At 33.5% G+C, this 17,985-nt stretch overlaps 4 protein-coding genes across 4 annotated transcripts; all 4 read right to left on the bottom strand.

The window, feature by feature from the left end:
• Positions 1–973: 973 nt before the first annotated feature.
• Positions 974–1,659, bottom strand: LOC114728898 (protein PELPK1-like). Its single transcript, XM_028915856.1, has one exon. It carries the CDS (start codon positions 1,596–1,598, stop codon positions 1,206–1,208), a length of 393 nt encoding a protein of 130 aa, XP_028771689.1. The 5' UTR covers positions 1,599–1,659; the 3' UTR covers positions 974–1,205.
• A 10,073-nt stretch (positions 1,660–11,732) lies between these two features.
• LOC114728904 (RNA-binding protein 12-like) lies at positions 11,733–12,242 on the bottom strand. The gene has a single exon (XM_028915860.1). The coding sequence runs from the start codon at positions 12,191–12,193 to the stop codon at positions 11,807–11,809; it is 387 nt and encodes a 128-aa protein (XP_028771693.1). The 5' UTR covers positions 12,194–12,242; the 3' UTR covers positions 11,733–11,806.
• A 2,339-nt stretch (positions 12,243–14,581) lies between these two features.
• Positions 14,582–14,947, bottom strand: LOC114728905 (RNA-binding protein 12-like). Its single transcript, XM_028915861.1, has one exon. The coding sequence runs from the start codon at positions 14,945–14,947 to the stop codon at positions 14,582–14,584; it is 366 nt and encodes a 121-aa protein (XP_028771694.1).
• A 1,675-nt stretch (positions 14,948–16,622) lies between these two features.
• On the bottom strand, positions 16,623–17,259 carry LOC114728900 (protein PELPK1-like). Its single transcript, XM_028915858.1, has one exon. It carries the CDS (start codon positions 17,231–17,233, stop codon positions 16,850–16,852), a length of 384 nt encoding a protein of 127 aa, XP_028771691.1. The 5' UTR covers positions 17,234–17,259; the 3' UTR covers positions 16,623–16,849.
• Positions 17,260–17,985: the final 726 nt, after the last annotated feature.

The following is a 17,985-nucleotide window of genomic DNA, read 5'->3' as shown; positions in this document are numbered from 1 at the left end:
TCCCTCTGTCTCTTATTATAAAATTTAAATTTTTAAATTGATTTGTCCTTTTTTATTAAGTTTATTTTGAGTTTGTCTAAACATTAAATATATTTTTACTTATTTTATCTTTAATTGCTGTGTTTTTTCTCATTATTTTTATTCTATTATTCTATACATTCTCTTTCTTTTTTTCTTTTTTGGTTCTGGGCTACCCACTTATAAATAAGAGCATATTTAGAAAAAAGATATTTTTTTTATATCTTTATTACTTTTAATTAATTTTAACAGTTTTTCTTAAACAATACAATTTAGTTTTTCGGATATGATAATAAGGATAAGGGAAGTAGGGAGCATATGCTGAGCGCTTCAAGCTTTTTCTTTGCTAATGTCGCGTTTGGTTTATAGGAATAGAAATTAGAAAGCAAGGTAAACCAAATGTTGAACTGTAGCAAAGAATGCAATGTTGGTTGGTAAGAAATTAATTCCATCTACAGATTCATATTTCCATTGACCATGTATGTAGCAGGAAAACTCATTTGGTAGTTGCCACAACAATATTTTGTTATTAAATCACTTATGGATGGAGGCAGATTGATGACTCTCTAATTTTCATATATTTTGGTTGGTTTTGTTTGCAATATGTAGACTCATCTATTATACTCCATCTAGTATAAGACCAAATTGATTAATTTAGAAAAAATTAAGAAAGCTAAAAAATTACTTAATTATAGTATAAGTTACATGATAATCTCTCTAAAATACTTATACATATTATTAGATTATATATCAGTTTTTAAGTAGGAAAAATTAGTTTGAAAAAGATGATCAGCATAATACTTTAAAATAATTTATTTAACTTTCTTAATTTTCTCACGTTGATTAACTAAGTCTTATATTAAGAAATAATATTTTGGTAAATTTTCGTTCATTTGGTCCGTTTTTGCTATGGAGTGCTTAAGGAGTACCGGATTAATTATTCGTCATTCAATATATAACAAGAAACTCATATTAATGATATAAAAAAGAAGCACAATGCCTTAAATTTCTCACCGAACATAGAAACACAAAACAAATCCTACCATACAGAAATAAAAGAGGATGCTAATTTAAGCCAATACATATGTATTAAATGTAAATGCTCTGCCATGCTGCTGAAGTACTGCGGACCACGTCAAGCAACGAACAAGGAGTGAACACAGTAAGAAGTGAACATCTTTTTGATATTAATTAGAAGGAGGAGGAGAGGAGAAAGGGAAAGAAGGAATAGTAGTTGGGATTGTGGGGATAGAAGGAATGTTATTAGGCAATGGAGGGAGTGTGGCCTGTGGGACTGTTGGGATCTGAGGCACAGAACGAAGAGGAGGAAGTGCATTGGGTTTTGGCATATTTGGGAGATTTGTAGGCAATGGAGGAATGTTCCTTGGGATTGAAGGCAAAGGTGGCAATCCTGTAGGTTTAGGCAAGTTACTTGGAATTCCAGGCATATTTGGTATCGAAGGCTGTGTTGTTTGGAGAAGACGACGAGCTTCTACGCTGGAACTCATCATCATGATTGAGAATGTGAGAGCCATAAGGAAAAAGGCTGCGATCAGAGCTTTCCCAGAAGAATAAGCCATGGGCGAGTTATGAGAAGAAGAAGAAGAAGAAGAGAATAATGGAAGATGACTGCTAAATTTGAGCTTCGATGAGAATCCATGGGGGAGTGTTTGTGTTTTATATATAGATAGAGGTAGGTAGGGCATGAAGAGTATTTGTGATCTGGTAGTTCACCAATTATTTGTTTGCAAATTGCAGTTTTGGTTGGACTGATAACCATATCAGAACTCTGAGCATTCAAGAGTTGTCCAACTTTCTCTATTATTTAAACTGTGTTAGGGAAATAAAAAGTTTTTACTATTATTACATTATTATTATTATTATTATTATTATTATTATATATTTTTTTCACGTGTATCATCTTCATCTAATTTTACTTTTGGATTTGGAAGCCCCAGTCGGTTAGCTGAGCTAATTTTGAAAAACATGTTGAAATGGTTTAATAATTCAGCTTTTATACAATAAAACTGCCTTAAACTTCTAAATATTTGGATAGATTTTACATTCTGTATTGATTGATATTGATGGTTCTTCCCTTGAGAGTTGGCATATATTAAACTTGTGTGTGATTATTTGTTTGATGTGGTATTCAAGTCATTAGACTTTTTTTTTTTTTAAACATATTGAAAAAGGACCATCGTCTCGTGTAGGTAATTAATTTTCTGTTTTGACCTGGAAGATCCATTTTTTATTGTAATCTCAACAAAAAGTGCTCATCAAGAGTGATTAGCACCCCCAAATTCATTAGATTTAGACTATTCGTATCAGATCTGAAAAATTCACATTTAGTTTCTTTTTTATTTTTTAAAATAATTATTTTAATAGATATATAATAAAAAATGGGAAAATCCCAATTAAATCCATATGAAATAATACAATTCCAATTTAGGTCGATACTTTTAACAAATTCCTATTTAGGTCAAGAGGCCTAATTAGGGATTTTCAAATGTTACTAAAAGACCAGAATGTCCCTTTGTAATAAAAAAAGGAAAATTGAATGTAGGTGTAGGCCTGGTTTCAGTTTTAATTATTCTTGTAGATTTAATTAAAATTTTTTTAATGAAAAACAATTAAAAATCAAGATAAAAAATACATGATAATGAATTAAAGATTTATAGAATTCTTCCATATCTACTAATATTAAATTTATGATTTCTCAAATCATGTAACGATTGATCAATTCATTCTTTTTTTTTTTCCTTGAGAAGAGGGTTGCCAGTGATACTTCTAGTGGAAGGAGAATTGGCACAGCAAGCAAAAGAAGAATCATCTTTGATATAACATTCCCACAGTATGAACCAATATCTTATTCATGTTTCAGTTTGTGCCATTGTTTTGATTTAAAGTTGAAAGCATAATAATCCTTGAGATAATATATAATAGCATATGATCATCTACGTTTGTGTAAACTATCGTGAATCTCCAAACCTAATAGAAACTTTTCTTCATGACCAACTTCAAATCTAATTAGATGATCAATATGTTTGTGTTGATTACATGATTCAAAAGAGATTCGTTGAGCAATGTTTTATATCTTTTTGATATACTCTCACATTCAACAATATAAAACGCTGTATGTGGAAATTGTTGAATAATCATGTACATATTCATATTCTTTATCCATTAGTTTTTAGTTAACCTATCAACCATTTTTAGTCATGTGTTAATCATATTAGTTTTAAAAAAATTTCAATTAAATCTAATCAAAATACTAATTAAATTAATTTATTCATTGCAGGTTGGTATTAAAAATAACGTCTCTTTCTAGATCAACAGTTGCAAAAGAACTATTTTGTTTTTTTTCATGTAGATGGGCAATTTGTGAAGAATGTTGAAGGTTAAATTCAATATAATGGAGGAAGAGTAAGATTAAACGCCATAAGAGAGGGGATGACACTTGAAGAAATGAGAGTAATGATAACATTATGGATTAGCAGCATTGATAGTAATAATGGCGAGATGAAATATATTGTGACTTTTGATGAGAAGACCCTAATAGATCTTGTTGATGATGTGAACTTGCAAACCTATTTCAGTATAATGAGAAAAGCAGGCATGTGTATATAGTATGCAGAAGAAATGACAATGTACATGAAATATTTGATGAGCAACAAGTGTAAGTGACTTTGTTGTTTTTGTTTTTGTTTTTTAAAAAATTGTTATTCGTTATAGTGTTATTGTTAGTAACAAAAATTGTGATTGAGTTATGCAGCACAGAGGAATTGTTGGGATGCTCAGAACGAAGCTCTCTAACAAATGAAGCACTCGAAGGACCTAGTAACCTACCTTGTAGAGTACAAAGTGCACCCACACCCATGCCTAAATTGAGCTCATTGAAATGGAAAAAATTGTTGTCAGAAGTATTGCAATCATTTGCAAATACTAATGCTTTTAGAAAGACACTCTACAAGTATAGTATTGCTTACATGTTTCAGTACAAATTTTTGAAGAATAACAAGGACAGGATGTCCGTGAAATGTCAAATTGAAGGGTGTTTTTGGAAGATTTTATGTCTAATGAGGATGTAGTATTTCTTAGATTTTATGTCAAAGTTGTGTTTTGTAATTGTGAACGCTATATCAATTCTGGAATTTATGGCTTTTTAGTTATTTTTTATATAATAAAAATTTGATATTGACTAAATCTTGGAGACCGAAAAATTAAAAATGAATTGATGAGTCTCAATGTAATTTGTGAAATAGTAAAATTAATTTTGACAAATATTCAAGAATTCCATGAATCTTTGATTTGATTTTTTTTTTTGCACAAAAAAAAATCTTTGATCCTGTTAATCTTTGATATTTGAAATTGTAAAATTTTTTATTAGTTCCCATATTTTTTTTTAATTCTGTGGATATCTATAAATCATGTATTTTTTTATCTTGACTTTTCCATTATTTTTTATTGGCCATAATCTTGACTTTTCTTTTTTATTTGGTTTTTTATATGATAATGTTTTTGGCCAAATTTTTATATGATAATGTTTAAAGGAAAAACATGTTAGTTAAATTTAGTTAAAGAATTAAAATTGAAATTAGGTTTTTTAATTACAAAGGACATTTTGGTCTTTTAGCAACATTTGAAAATCCCTAATTAGGCCTCTTGGCCTAATTAGGAATTTGTTAAAAGTATAGGCTTAAATTAGAATTTTGCTATTTCAAATGGATTTAATTGGAATTTTCCCTAAAAAAATAAAGAAAACCTCTCAACTATCATTTTTTAAAAATTAATTTGTTATTTAAAAACAATTTATTAAAAATATTAAATTAGAAACTTTCAAAATAAAATTTGGACACTCCAGATTGCTTATTAAGTAGTGAGCGTAGGCTGTGCGTCACTTGATGAGCACAAAAACCTGGTCCAATCTTAACTGCTTATTTTATTTCTTCCGAGACATGACATACTACTATCATATACACATATTTATGAAGAAACATTTTACATCTTTAAAATGAGACACTTAAATACTTAGAAATTATGTGAAGTGTATATTAACATTTTTGTTATTTAACTAATTCTGTTATTAATATGTATTCTGTTACAGATAAAGCTTCTTGTATATATATGACTCTTCCTTTAATGAAAAGCAAGTCAGTTCATTTTTCCACAATTAGTGACATGGTATCTAGAGCCTAAGCCTCCCCGTCCTTTCTTTTTCTCTCTCTTTGACCGAACTTCCCCTTTCTCCCTTCTCTTTCAACCTAACTTTTCTCTCTTTGACCGAACTTTCCCCTTTTCCCTCTTTCTCTTTCAACCTGCTTCACCGTCTTTTCAAGATTCTCCATGGCCGACCCAACTTCGTCTTCCTCTTCCTATTCATCTTCTTCCTCCAGTCTTTCCTCCAATATTTCTTCAATCGATCAAACCAGTCCTTATTACATTCATCCAAGTGAAAACCCTGCCTTGATCTTGGTTGCTCCTCCTCTGGATGGTTCGAACTACCATAGCTGGTCACGAGCGATGCGTATGGCCCTGCTTTCGAAGAATAAACTCAAGTTTGTTGACGGTTCCATTTCTCCTCCTCCGGCGACCGATCCTCTGTATTCTGCCTGGGAACGCTGCAATACTCTGGTTCAAGGCTGGTTGACAAAATCTCTGTCTCCTACGATTGCCAAGAGTGTCCTCTGGTTCGACAAAGCATCTGAAATTTGGACCGATCTACGGACTCGTTACTCACAGTCTGATCTTTTTCGCATTGCGGAGCTACAGGAAGAGATCTACAATCTTAAGCAAGGGAGTCTCACAGTCAGCGAATACTACACCAGACTCAAGATTCTGTGGGATGAGCTTGATAGTATTAGACCGATTAAGCCGTGTATCTGTGGTTCTACTGTTGCTGCATCCACTCATCGTGAGGAAGATTGTATTATCCAGTTTCTGAAAGGGCTCAATGAACAGTATTCCTCAGTCAAATCTCAGATCATGCTTATTGATCCACTTCCTCCCATCAACCGTGTCTTCTCGCTGGTTATTCAACAAGAGCGCGAGATTAGTCTCCCCCTGGATCCTAAAATTTTGGTCACCAAAGGACCTTCTCGTATGAATCCTAGTCTCGGCTCCAAACCTTTCTCTACCGTTTACAAGCAATGCAGCTATTGTGGCAAACCACGCCACACCGAGGCAACGTGCTATAGGAAGCATGGCTTCCCTCCTGGATTCAAATTCCGGTCTTCTGCCACGGTGAACAATTTTTCTGCTCAAGATCCTGGCCTTGTTCAAGAAAACCTTACTGCTGCATCTCTTCCACACACACCTTCTTCCACGGCTTCAGTCCTACCTCACCTCACCTCTGAGCAATATTAGCGCCTCCTCACTCTATTAGCTCCTCCACAGACATCCGTTTCCCCTGCTTCTATTAATAACCTCACCGTCTCTACACCCACCTCTACAGGTATATGTAATTCTTTCTCTAAATCTTGTATTACTTGGATCATTGATTCAAGTGCCACTGATCATGTTTGTAGTAATCTTGCTTTGTTCTCATCTTATCATTCCATTTCTCCTGTTTCTGTTAGCTTACCTACAGGAACTCATGCCATTTCCACAATATCTGGCACGGTTGTTATATCTTCTTCCTTAGTCCTCCACAACGTTCTGTTCCTTGCTAATTTCTCATTCAACATTGTTTCTGTTTCGAAATTAACCGTGTCTCTTAATTGCTTTCTCACCTTTTTCTTTGACTCTTGTCAGATTCTCTCACTCAATCCTTTGGAGATGATTGGTTCAGCTAAACTTTCCCAAGGGCTTTATCTTCTACATGCAGATATGATTTCTTTACCCTCTTCTTAAATTCATTTGGCCTCTGCAAGTTCTTCAGATTCTACCTTATGGCATTTACGTTTGGGACATTTATCTGATTCTACCATTTCTGTATTACATAAGAATCACCCTGAGATATCTTGTACTCCTCATGCTTTACCTTGTGATAGTTGTCATTTTGCTAAGCAGAAACGTTTAACTTTCCCTGTAAGCACAAGTTCATCTAATAAAATTTTCGACTTAATTCATGTTGACATCTGGGGTCCTTTTTCTGTTTCCTCTGTTCATGGTCATCGGTATTTTCTTACAATAGTTGATGATTTTTCTAGATATACTTGGATTTATCTGATGCATTCTAAGTCTGACACACGTACACACATTAAAAATTTCTTAGTTTTCATTGAAAACCAATTCTGCACTACTGTGAAAACTATACGGTCTGACAATGGCCTTGAATTTAACATGCCTTCTTTTTACAATTCAAAGGGAATAATCCATCAAACCTCATGTGTTGAAACTCCCCAACAGAATGGGGTAGTTGAGAGGAAACATCAACACATTCTTAATGTTTCTAGAGCATTACTTTTTCAGTCACAAATTCCTCTTTCTTACTGGTCTTTTACAATTATGCATGCCACATATATAATCAATCGTCTTCCCTCTCCTGTTCTCAAAAATTTAACTCCTTTTGAAAAATTACATTCTGTTCCACCTTCTTACTCTACCTTTAAAGTTTTTGGTTCCCTTTGTTTTGCTTCTACTTCATCTCAAAATCGTACTAAATTTGACAAAAGAGCCCGAAAATGTATTTTTTTAGGCATTCCCTCTGGATCAAAAGCTTTCATTCTTTTAGATTTGCATAATAATCAAATTTTTCTGTCTCGAGATGTCATTTTCCATGAACTTGTGTTTCCTTTTACCACTGTTTCTGCTCAGCAGGTTCCTTCTACAGATCCCACTATTCAGTCTCTCCCTACTTTCCTTGATGATGACTCTGATTTACCTGTCATTACCCCTCCATCTGTAACTCCTCCTTCGTCTAGCTCTTTCTCTTCTATTCCCAATTCTTCATCTATCCAGCCCTTACGTCGTTCCTCCAGATCACATCATCCTCCATCATATCTGCATGACTACCATTGTGCCCTCATGTCTACCACTGAACAATCATCACCAAAAGGTAATCCTAGGTATCCACTTTCTTCTGTTCTTTCCTATTCCTCTCTTTCCCCTGTCTATAAGAATTTTGTAATTGTTGTCTCTACCATTTCTGATCCTAAAACATACAATCAAGCTGTAAAACACTTAGTGTGGAGAGATGCCATGACTGCAGAAATTAATGCTCTTGAACAAAACCAGACTTGGGTTCTCACTTCCCTTCCACCTGGCAAAAAGACCATAGGTTGTAAATGGGTCTTCAAAACAAAATTAAAGGCAAATGGTGAAATTGATAGATACAAGGCTAGGCTAGTAGCAAAAGGTTACACCCAAATTGAGGGCCTTGATTATTTTGATACATTTTCCCCTGTTGCAAAGATGACCACCCTAAGGCTATTACTTTCCATTGCTGCTGCACAAAATTGGCATCTTCATCAACTTGATGTCAAGAATGCCTTTTTACATGGAGACCTTAATGAAGAGGTTTACATGGATCTACCCAAAGGCTTTTCCCCTCCTAAACCCAATCTGGTTTGCAAGTTACAGAAATCCATTTATGGTCTTAAACAAGCAAGTTGTCAATGGTATTCCAAACTTTCTTTTGCTCTAGTCTCCTATGGGTATACTCAATCTGCTTCTGACCATTCTTTGTTTTTCAAGGCTGTATCTACTTCATTCACTGTTATTCTTGTGTATGTTGATGATCTTGTTCTTGCTGGCAATGATATGGCTGAGATTAACCACATCAAACAGCAGCTAGACCAAGCCTTCACCATTAAGGATCTTGGAGACCTTCGCTACTTCCTAGGACTTGAACTTGCCAGAACAAAAGATGGCATTTTTCTTTCACAGCGTAAATTTGCCCTTGAGCTACTTGAGGATACTGGTTACCTAGCTTGTAAACCTGCCACTACTCCCATGGATCCCAACCTTAAGCTTTCTAAAGATAAAGGAGTGTTACTTGATGATCCTAAATCTTATAGAAAACTCATTGGTAGACTTCAATATCTTACTACTACTCGGCCAGATTTAAGTTTTGCTACTCAACAGCTCAGTCAGTTTATGTCAGCACCTAGGGATACACATTTACAAGCTGCGCATAGGGTCTTGAGATACATTAAGTCCTCCCCAGGTGCTGGGCTATTTCTCTCTTCTAGTTCTGATCTAAGACTCAAAGCCTTCAGCGATTCTGACTGGGCAAGCTGTGTTGATAGTCGTCGATCTGTCACTGGCTATGCCATCTTTCTTGGTTCTTCACTCATTTCATGGAAAGCAAAGAAACAGCCAACTGTTTCACGTTCTTCTTCAGAGGCTGAATATCGTGCTATGGCCTCCACCACATGTGAAGTTCAATGGCTTTTATATCTGCTAAATGATTTCAGCATATCTCATTTTGATCCTGCTTTTCTTTACTGTGATAACCAGTCTGCATTACAAATTGCTGCTAATCCTACTTATCATGAGAGAACCAAGCATATTGAACTTGATTGTCATATTGTTCGTGAGAAGCTTCAAGCCAAAGTCATTCATCTTCTACCAGTGCGCTCTACAGACCAACTGGCTGATGTCTTCACCAAACCCCTCCATCCCACACGTTTTCATGATCTCATTTCTAAGCTTGGCATGAAAAATATCCATGCTCAAGCTTGCGAGGGGGTGTGAAGTGTATATTAACATTTTTGTTATTTAACTAATTCTGTTATTAATATGTATTTTGTTATAGATAAAGCTTCTTGTATATATATGACTCTTCCTTTAATGAAAAGCAAGTCAGTTCATTTTTCCACAATTAGTGACAAATTAGAAATTAATACTTTATTTATCTCAAATATTAGTCTACTTTAATTTTTATTCTTTTTGAAGTCAAATTTAATATTTGGAAAAATCATAGAAAAGCCTCGTGCAAAGAAATTAATACTCCTCCGGTCCTTAATATAAGACCCATTTAACTAATTTGATTAGATTAAGGAGGTTAGGTAAGTTAGTTAAGTATAAGAAAAGTGACACATTTTTCCTAAAACATCATAATCATTTTTCTTAATACCCCCTCTCCCTCTTCTATTTGATCATGGTTGAAGGAGTATTCATAGGGGTAATTTAGAGAAAATTGATAAATATGGGAAATGGGACTTATATTTAGAACCAAAACCAATTCAAGAATTGGGTCTTATATTAATATTAAAGACAAGAGGAGTAACTAATAGTTTTACTAAAATTGAGTTATTACCCGTAGAGGTCACATCAAAAGACTTTGGCCACATACATCAACCCACGAACAATATCGAGAATATAGACGTCAACCTGTAACGGGCACGGGTCGTCACAGGTGTTTTATGCGCAGGTTCATCAAATTTTACGTATCCTCGAGTTACTTTATAGAATTACACAAAAGATAAAGTGAGAATTTCTTTGTGTCCTGTGATAATTTACAATTCTTCCGCCAGTACTTATATGTTAAATTGAGATACTTACTTACAATACATTGATGCTATTTAAAAACACACATTTTCAATGCATAAAAGATGAAATTTTTGGAGTTTTAATTTGAAGCAAATCTCTCAAAATACCATTTTGACATATATTTGGAGCATATTTTTTTGGTCAATATATTTGTAGCATAGCATGAGGACGGCAAGTACAGAGGCTTTGAGGGAGTTTTAATTTGAAGCTAAATTTCTTCTCGTTTTTCACTTCTTAATTTCTTGTTATGTTCTTTATTATAATTTGGATTGTATTAATTACCATTTTTATTGTGATATTTGCTTTTTATGAGTTCCTAAATTTTACAGCGGAGTATAGGAATAATGTTTTAAGATTGCATTGGGAAAACTAAAGTTTTATTTCTTGCGTTTTTTACTCTTTTTTTTCATGTTGAACTGTATCTTTTTAATTTTATTCATTTTTCTTGAGCTTCATGTTGATTTTATAACTGTGCATAATTTACTTTAATTTATGAATGATTTCGATAAGCTGAGCGGTAAAGGGTGAACCTAAATATAGAAAAATAATAGACGCAAATAACTAAATTATATAAAGATAATTCTATGAATTTCTGCTAATAATCTCATACCGTGAGGTGAATCCCGATCATCCAATGCTTAATTAGTGATTGAATCTGCTTAAATCAATCATCAATTTATTATTTTATACTTCAGCTCAAATTCGACTAGCGAAAACTGTGTCTCCTCCTTTTAATACGACACTCGATATGAATTACTACTATTTCGTACGTTTGTTAGCTCAATATCAAAACGTGAAGCTCATTCCTCTGGATTATCCAGATTTAATTTCATTTTTATTTTTATTTCTTTAAAATAATTATTTTAATTGGTATAGAAGAAAAATAAAGATAATCTATGATATCTTAATTATTACAATCCATGAAAAATTAGTAATGGTCATCAGAAGATTGTTACTCAGTTTGTGACAAATATACGCAGTCAACTCGCTCCACTAAATGTTTGACAGAGTGTTGGACTGTGAAATAAAGAATGAGAAATACTAATAATGGTCTAAGCATCAGATTAATTACCACCCAATATATAACAATAAACCCTTACAAATGATATTTAAAAAAAAAAGGGAAAATACGCTGCTTTAAATTTCACACCATAACCAAAGAGAAAAAAGAATGACATATAGCAGCATAAAACTTCCTAACGCACAGAAATACGAGTATGCAACATAATTGAAGCCATTATATATATATATATATATATATATATATATATATATGCGTCTGAGTACTGCGGACCACATCAAGCAACGAACGTGGAATGAACACAGTAATTAAGAAGTGAACATATTTCTGAGATTAATTAGAAGGAGGAGGGGAAAGGAATGGGATGGAGGGCATAGTCGTAGGGATAGTGGGAATAGAAGGAATATTAGGCAGTGGAGGAAGTGTGGCCTGTGGGACTGTTGGAAACTGAGGAATAGAGGGAAAAGGAGGAAGTGCATTGGGTTTTGGCATATTTGGGAGATTTGTAGGCAATGGTGGAATATTGCTTGGGATTGAAGGCAAAGGTGGCAATCCTGTAGGTTTAGGCAAGTTACTTGGAATTCCAGGCATGTTTGGTATCGAAGGCTGTGTTGTTTGAAGAAGACGACGAGCTTCTAGGCCGGAACTCATCATCATGCTTGACACAGTAAGAACCAGAAGGAAAGTTTCGACGATGGACCTCCCAGAAGAAGAAGCCATGGCTGAGTTATGATGAGAAGAAGAATAGAGGAAGATATGTGAGAATGCTTTGGTTCGAGTTTTGATGAGAATCCATGGGGGTTTTTTGGTGTTTATATAGATAGTGGTAGGTAGGAGAAGCTTGGATTGGAGAACGTACCATGAAGACCGTTTGACATGTTCTGGTAGTTCACCAATTCTGCGTCTGCTTTTTGGTTGGACTAATATATGGTTGGTAACCACCTCTGAACAGTCAAAAGCAGAAAAATAATATTTAATCACTATTGTTACAAAATCATTTTTTAGGCACATTATTAATATTAATTCTTTTATTTGCAATTCTTGGTTGTAAGAGCTTAATTATATTAATCATTATCACTCCCGTTTTTAGTGCATTAATAGAACAATTTCAAGCACCATGATGGAAATTAAAGCTTTCTTCTAAAACTTATCTCCAATAATAATAATGATAATGCTCTCAATCAAACTTCGGATTATTTCAACATTAAACACACTGAAATTTCATCTCATGGACTAATAGACTTTCTAATCAATAGTTAAATGATTCAATGTTAGGAGCTGTTTCTAACAAGGACCATGATTCGTCTCTGGAGAATGCGGAGAATTTAATCTCCACCATTCATTTAACGTGCCTTTGAGATCGTCCCCCGGGGCATTTTTCTGTTTTAATCTGGATCGTTCATTTTTATTTTAATATCAACCGTCTGTTTCATTGTGTTCTTTAATATATGAAGCAGGCTTTTATCTCCTTAAGTAAGACGATTCAACATTATATTTAAAATTAATAACTAGGATTAATATTATTTTAAATCATAAAATCTGACCTCATTTTGGTTTTAATTCTTAAAATTTAAAATCAATAATTTTGATCATTGAAATCTTGTTTTAGAGACTAAAAACACTGTTCTAAACCAAAAATCTGTAGGGAAATCAAAATGACGTTAAATTTTAAAGCCCAAAACTGCTAGTATTAAATTTTAAGGATCAAAATCGAAATAAAGTTAAATTTCATAGACTGAAAATGATATAACCCTAATAATAATTATAATCCTAATAATAGTTAATAACATATTTGTCTTAAATATGTCTCTAAATATTTCACTCTCCTTGAAAGTCGACTTCAATTTTTTTTTTGTTTTCGAGGAAAAAGTACAAATTAATATTATTTGGACAATCTCTCTCTCTCTCTCTCTATATATATATATTAAAGACTAAAAAAAAATTAAAACATAGACGTTTCAACTTTCAAGTCCTGTCTAGATGATTTTTTAAAAAAATAAAATTTTTAATATTTTATATCTTGTTTTAGTTTCGAATATAAATCTTGTTTTCGTTTCCAAAATATTAAAACGTAATTTGGATGAAGAAAAAAAGTCAAGGAATGTCCAAATCTCATTAGTAAAATTTAAATAAATTTATGGAATGATATTTATCATAAAAAATGGCATTTAGAGACCAATCTAGGAAATTAATTATATTTAGGGATCACCAATTTGTCAATTTTTTTAAGTAAATAAATAAAAATGAAATTGTTGATGGAGTTTGAGATCTTGTCCCACGTAGAATCATCCACGGCACTTGATTCAAGTGGCACTTGTAATGATGGACAAGTAGGAGGTCCAATGACTAAAGAAGCCCCATGAAGGACTAGATGTTTAATTTTTCCACATCTAATTAGTTTATTTTGTGCTTTATTTGTTTAATTATAATTTTTCATATTTAGAGGATTTTCAGTTAAATCCTTCGAATTATCTATTAAATGTCATATATTATCTTGTAAAATTCGTTGGATATATTATTTTAAATATATAAGTTTTCAAATACAAATCTCAATGATATCATAATATCTTGTTAATATGTTATAATATGTTTAATTTAATTTATGTAGATGCCATTTTATCCTCCATATATTTTTTTTTCAATTTTTTATTTAGGGTCAAAATTATTTTCAATATTTTTTTATTTCGGGTTAAAATTAAATTTTGTCAAAACGATCGACCAAATTGTATCTAGTTATTTGTAAGGTATATACTGAATTTCTTTGTGAGTTTTATACTTCTTGCTTTTGTGTTCTTGATAAAATAATTCTAGGTTGCAACTATAATTAATACAAATACCGAGGACTATAATTAATATAATGGTTAAATAAGTCTCAACAGCGAAGAGAGGACATGTAACTGCATTATTGTATAATAAGCCACGGTCTACATATGGTCCCCATAACATAAATTTCACACACAACCAAAAGGAAAACAACAAAAACAAATGACATATAGTCGTATACAACTTTTCCTCACACATCCATAAGTAGAAGACAAAGCAAATATTAAAGCCAACAGATATGAATTACATATAGAGGTGATGACATGAACCGTGCATGTTCAGATATTAATTAGAAGGAGGAGGAGAGAAGAATGGGATGGAGGGAATATTAGTTGGCATATTGGGAATAGAGGGCATGTTTGGGAACGAGCTTATAGATGGCAATGGAGGAAGAGTAACTTGTGGGACCATTGGAATGGTAGGCATAGGAGGAAGATTTGGGATGCTAGTAGGCAAAGGAGGAACATTGTTTGGCTGAGGAATTGTTGGGATTGAAGGCATAGGCAAGTTACCTGGAATTCCAGGCATGTTTGGGATCGAAGGCTGTGTGGTTTGGAGAAGACGACGAGCTGCTAGGCTCGAACTCATCATGCTTGATAATGTGAGAGTCAGAAGGAAAGTCATGAGGATGGAGCTCCCAGAAGAAGCCATGGCTGGATTATGAGGTTTAAGAGTGAAGAAGACAATGCAAGAAGATGAAGATATGCTTTAGTTTGAGTTCTGATGAGAATGTGGATGAGGTTTACGGTCTTATATAGATAGAGGCAAAGATAGAACTTCTAGGGTTTGGAGAACCATAAAGGCTCAGATATTTTGTTAGTTCACCAATTTTCCTGTATGGCATGTAGTCTCTTTGTGGTTGGATTGATTAGGTTGGTGGTTATTATTTAACTCTCAACTTTCAAGCGTAGGATGGCCAACTAAATAGTATAATTTCAGTTTAGACGGAAAGGGGAAACAAAAGCTTCTTATAATAATAATAATATCATCAACAACAATAATAATTGACTTTGAGTAAAAACCACGTTGAGTTGGTAACTTGCCCTAATTAAATGAGTTTATAGTAACCTTTAAAAAGATTAATTTTTATAGCCAATTATGCTTCGCCAAAGGAAAAAAAATGCATATAACAAATGAGATTTTTTTCAGCTATTGTGTAAATTGCACTTTGTTCACTTGACCTTTTGAACGCATTGTTGAGAAATTTTTGAGTTATGTCCAATTTAACGAAGATATATTGACATATATTAATGCTTAATTAGAATAAAAATGCCTCTACAATTTAAAGAAGATCATTTTATTTTTTTTAATATGTCCAATATTCTCCGTCTTCATGTTACTCATGTTATATTAATCATGCTTTATTTTTAACTATCTCTTCATGCTTAATTTTTCTCATGTTGAATGAACCATATTTTGGCGGAGTAGAGCAATGTTACTTAAGTAGTCACTGATTGTGAGTACTCCCATTAGTTAGACTAGTATTTGTTTTGAGAAAAATTTCATTAGACAAATTTTGTGGAAGCGTATTGAGTTAAAGGATACTATGCTAGAAATAACTTTCTATTTTTTCACTTTCAAAAATTGTGAAGTTCTGTTAAGCGTATCAAGTTATGAATCCTATAGACTCATAATATTATATTGGTACTTTTATTGAAAGATTATAACATCACGAAGAGGGCTGCTAATAAAAAAAAAATTCTGAATTCTGATTGTCAATGTTGAGTAAAACGCCCACAATAAAACCCACAAATGCCCATGTTGTGGATATTGCTTTCTAATTCATGAATCGACAATCATAGACAAATTAAAGTATGTAATTAAGCTTTAATTACTTATAAAATTTAATGAAATTTAGTTATCTAACTTGATTTAATAATATGGTGTTTAATCTGTGGCACTAGTGCTGTATAAGTTCGGCAAGACTCAGTTATTCGTTATTACACTGTGTTTAATCTTTTTGCACTTATTTTGTTTTGGCCAAAAGCTGAAATATTAATTCATTTTATTTCTGCACTTGGTTCGGTTTTGTTGCGTTGCTTTTATTTTGCCACATTTGATTAATTGACTTGTTGAAATAACTACGTGATAAGACGTATCCGTCTTATGTTTTTACCAAAGAAAGAACCAAAAATTTGAACCCTCAACAAATGGCTTTGCCTATTTTGAAGGTTAAGCTGACGTCCTTAGTTGTTATCAGACATGTTGATGGTTCAATAAAGCTGATAAATACCGTTAAAGAAAGCTCTTTTTCTAGCATAGTGAGGGAAGATCAAGGAACATCATCGATTGCATTATATTATTGTATCATAGTAGGTCATAGAAATACATGTAAAAAAAAAAATACAAACTGTTCTAAATTTCACTCCAAATGAGAAGAGAAGAAAATAACATATAGCCAAGTGCAACTCTTCCAAATATACAGACACACGAGATAAAGCATTCGAACCAAAACAAGTGAAATTCTACGTAGGTATATATTCCGGCATGCTGCTGAGTACTAACGAACAAATCGCAATATAGACGAGAAAGTGAAAACCATGTTTTGTGATATTAATTGGAAGGAGGAGGAGAAAGGAAAGGGACGGAGGGGATAGTGATAGGGATTTTGGGAATAGAGGGAATGTTAGGCAACGGAGGAAGTGTGGCCTGTGGGACTGTTGGGATCTGAGGCATAGAAGGAAGAGGAGGAAGTGCATTGGGTTTTGGCATATTTGGAAGATTTGTAGGCAATGGAGGAACGTTACTTGGGATTGAAGGCAAAGGTGGCAATCCTGTAGGTTTAGGCAAGTTACTTGGAATTCCAGGCATGTTTGGTATCGAAGGCTGTGTTGTTTGGAGAAGACGACGAGCTTCTACGCTGGAACTCGTCATAATGCTTGAGAATGTGAGAACCAGAAGGAAAGTTACGAGGATGGACCTCCCAGAAGAAGCCATGGCTGAGTTATGAGAACAAGAAGAAGAAGAGACTATAGGAAGATGGTAGCTAAATTTGATGAGCTTTGATCGATGAGAATCCATGGGGGTTTCATGGTGTTTATATATATAGATAAAGGTAGGTAAGAGGGAAATGTAGTTTGGAGAACCATAAAAGAGACTTTGAAATGTTATTGTTAATTAGTTGGCCAAACTCATGGTACATTTGGCATTTTCACATTTAAGTGAACAATGAATTCAGCACATCAACAGCTTAAGTATTATTCTTTAAGTAAAAAAGTCTTTCTACAATTATATGATAATAATCCCTCCCGTCTTAATTTGACAAAATTAATTTCACACATTTTAATAAGTGACATCTTTGAACTTAAAAAAATGTTTGATTTTTCAATTTTGTCCATCGTTAAAAAAAAAATTCTATTCAGGAATTAAAAGCATACCAATTGCTGTAATTAATGAGGACTAAAATTTTTAAAAAAAACATGGAAAAATCACGCACAAGTCCCAAGGAGTAGAATTTAGTCATTTAAGATCCTACAAAATGTCAAAATTAATAGCAGGTCCCAGGGGACCTTAGAGTTAGGAGTGTTCAAGGCCGGCCCGTCCCGATCGGCCCATTCCGGTCCCGATTTTATTGGGACGAGACGGATCCGTCCCGAAATTTTTCGGGATGGGACAAACCGAGACGGGACAAAAAAGGGACCGGGATGGGACGGGACACGGGACGGGGTCGTCCCGTCCCGGTCCTGTCC

This window comes from Neltuma alba, unplaced genomic scaffold (assembly GCF_004799145.2).
Source record: "Neltuma alba isolate B1F8T4 unplaced genomic scaffold, ASM479914v2 tig00012581_pilon, whole genome shotgun sequence".
Classification (NCBI taxonomy): Eukaryota; Viridiplantae; Streptophyta; class Magnoliopsida; order Fabales; family Fabaceae; genus Neltuma; species Neltuma alba.
Note: the sequence above shows the minus strand (reverse complement) of the source record. Positions and strands in the feature narration are given on the sequence as shown.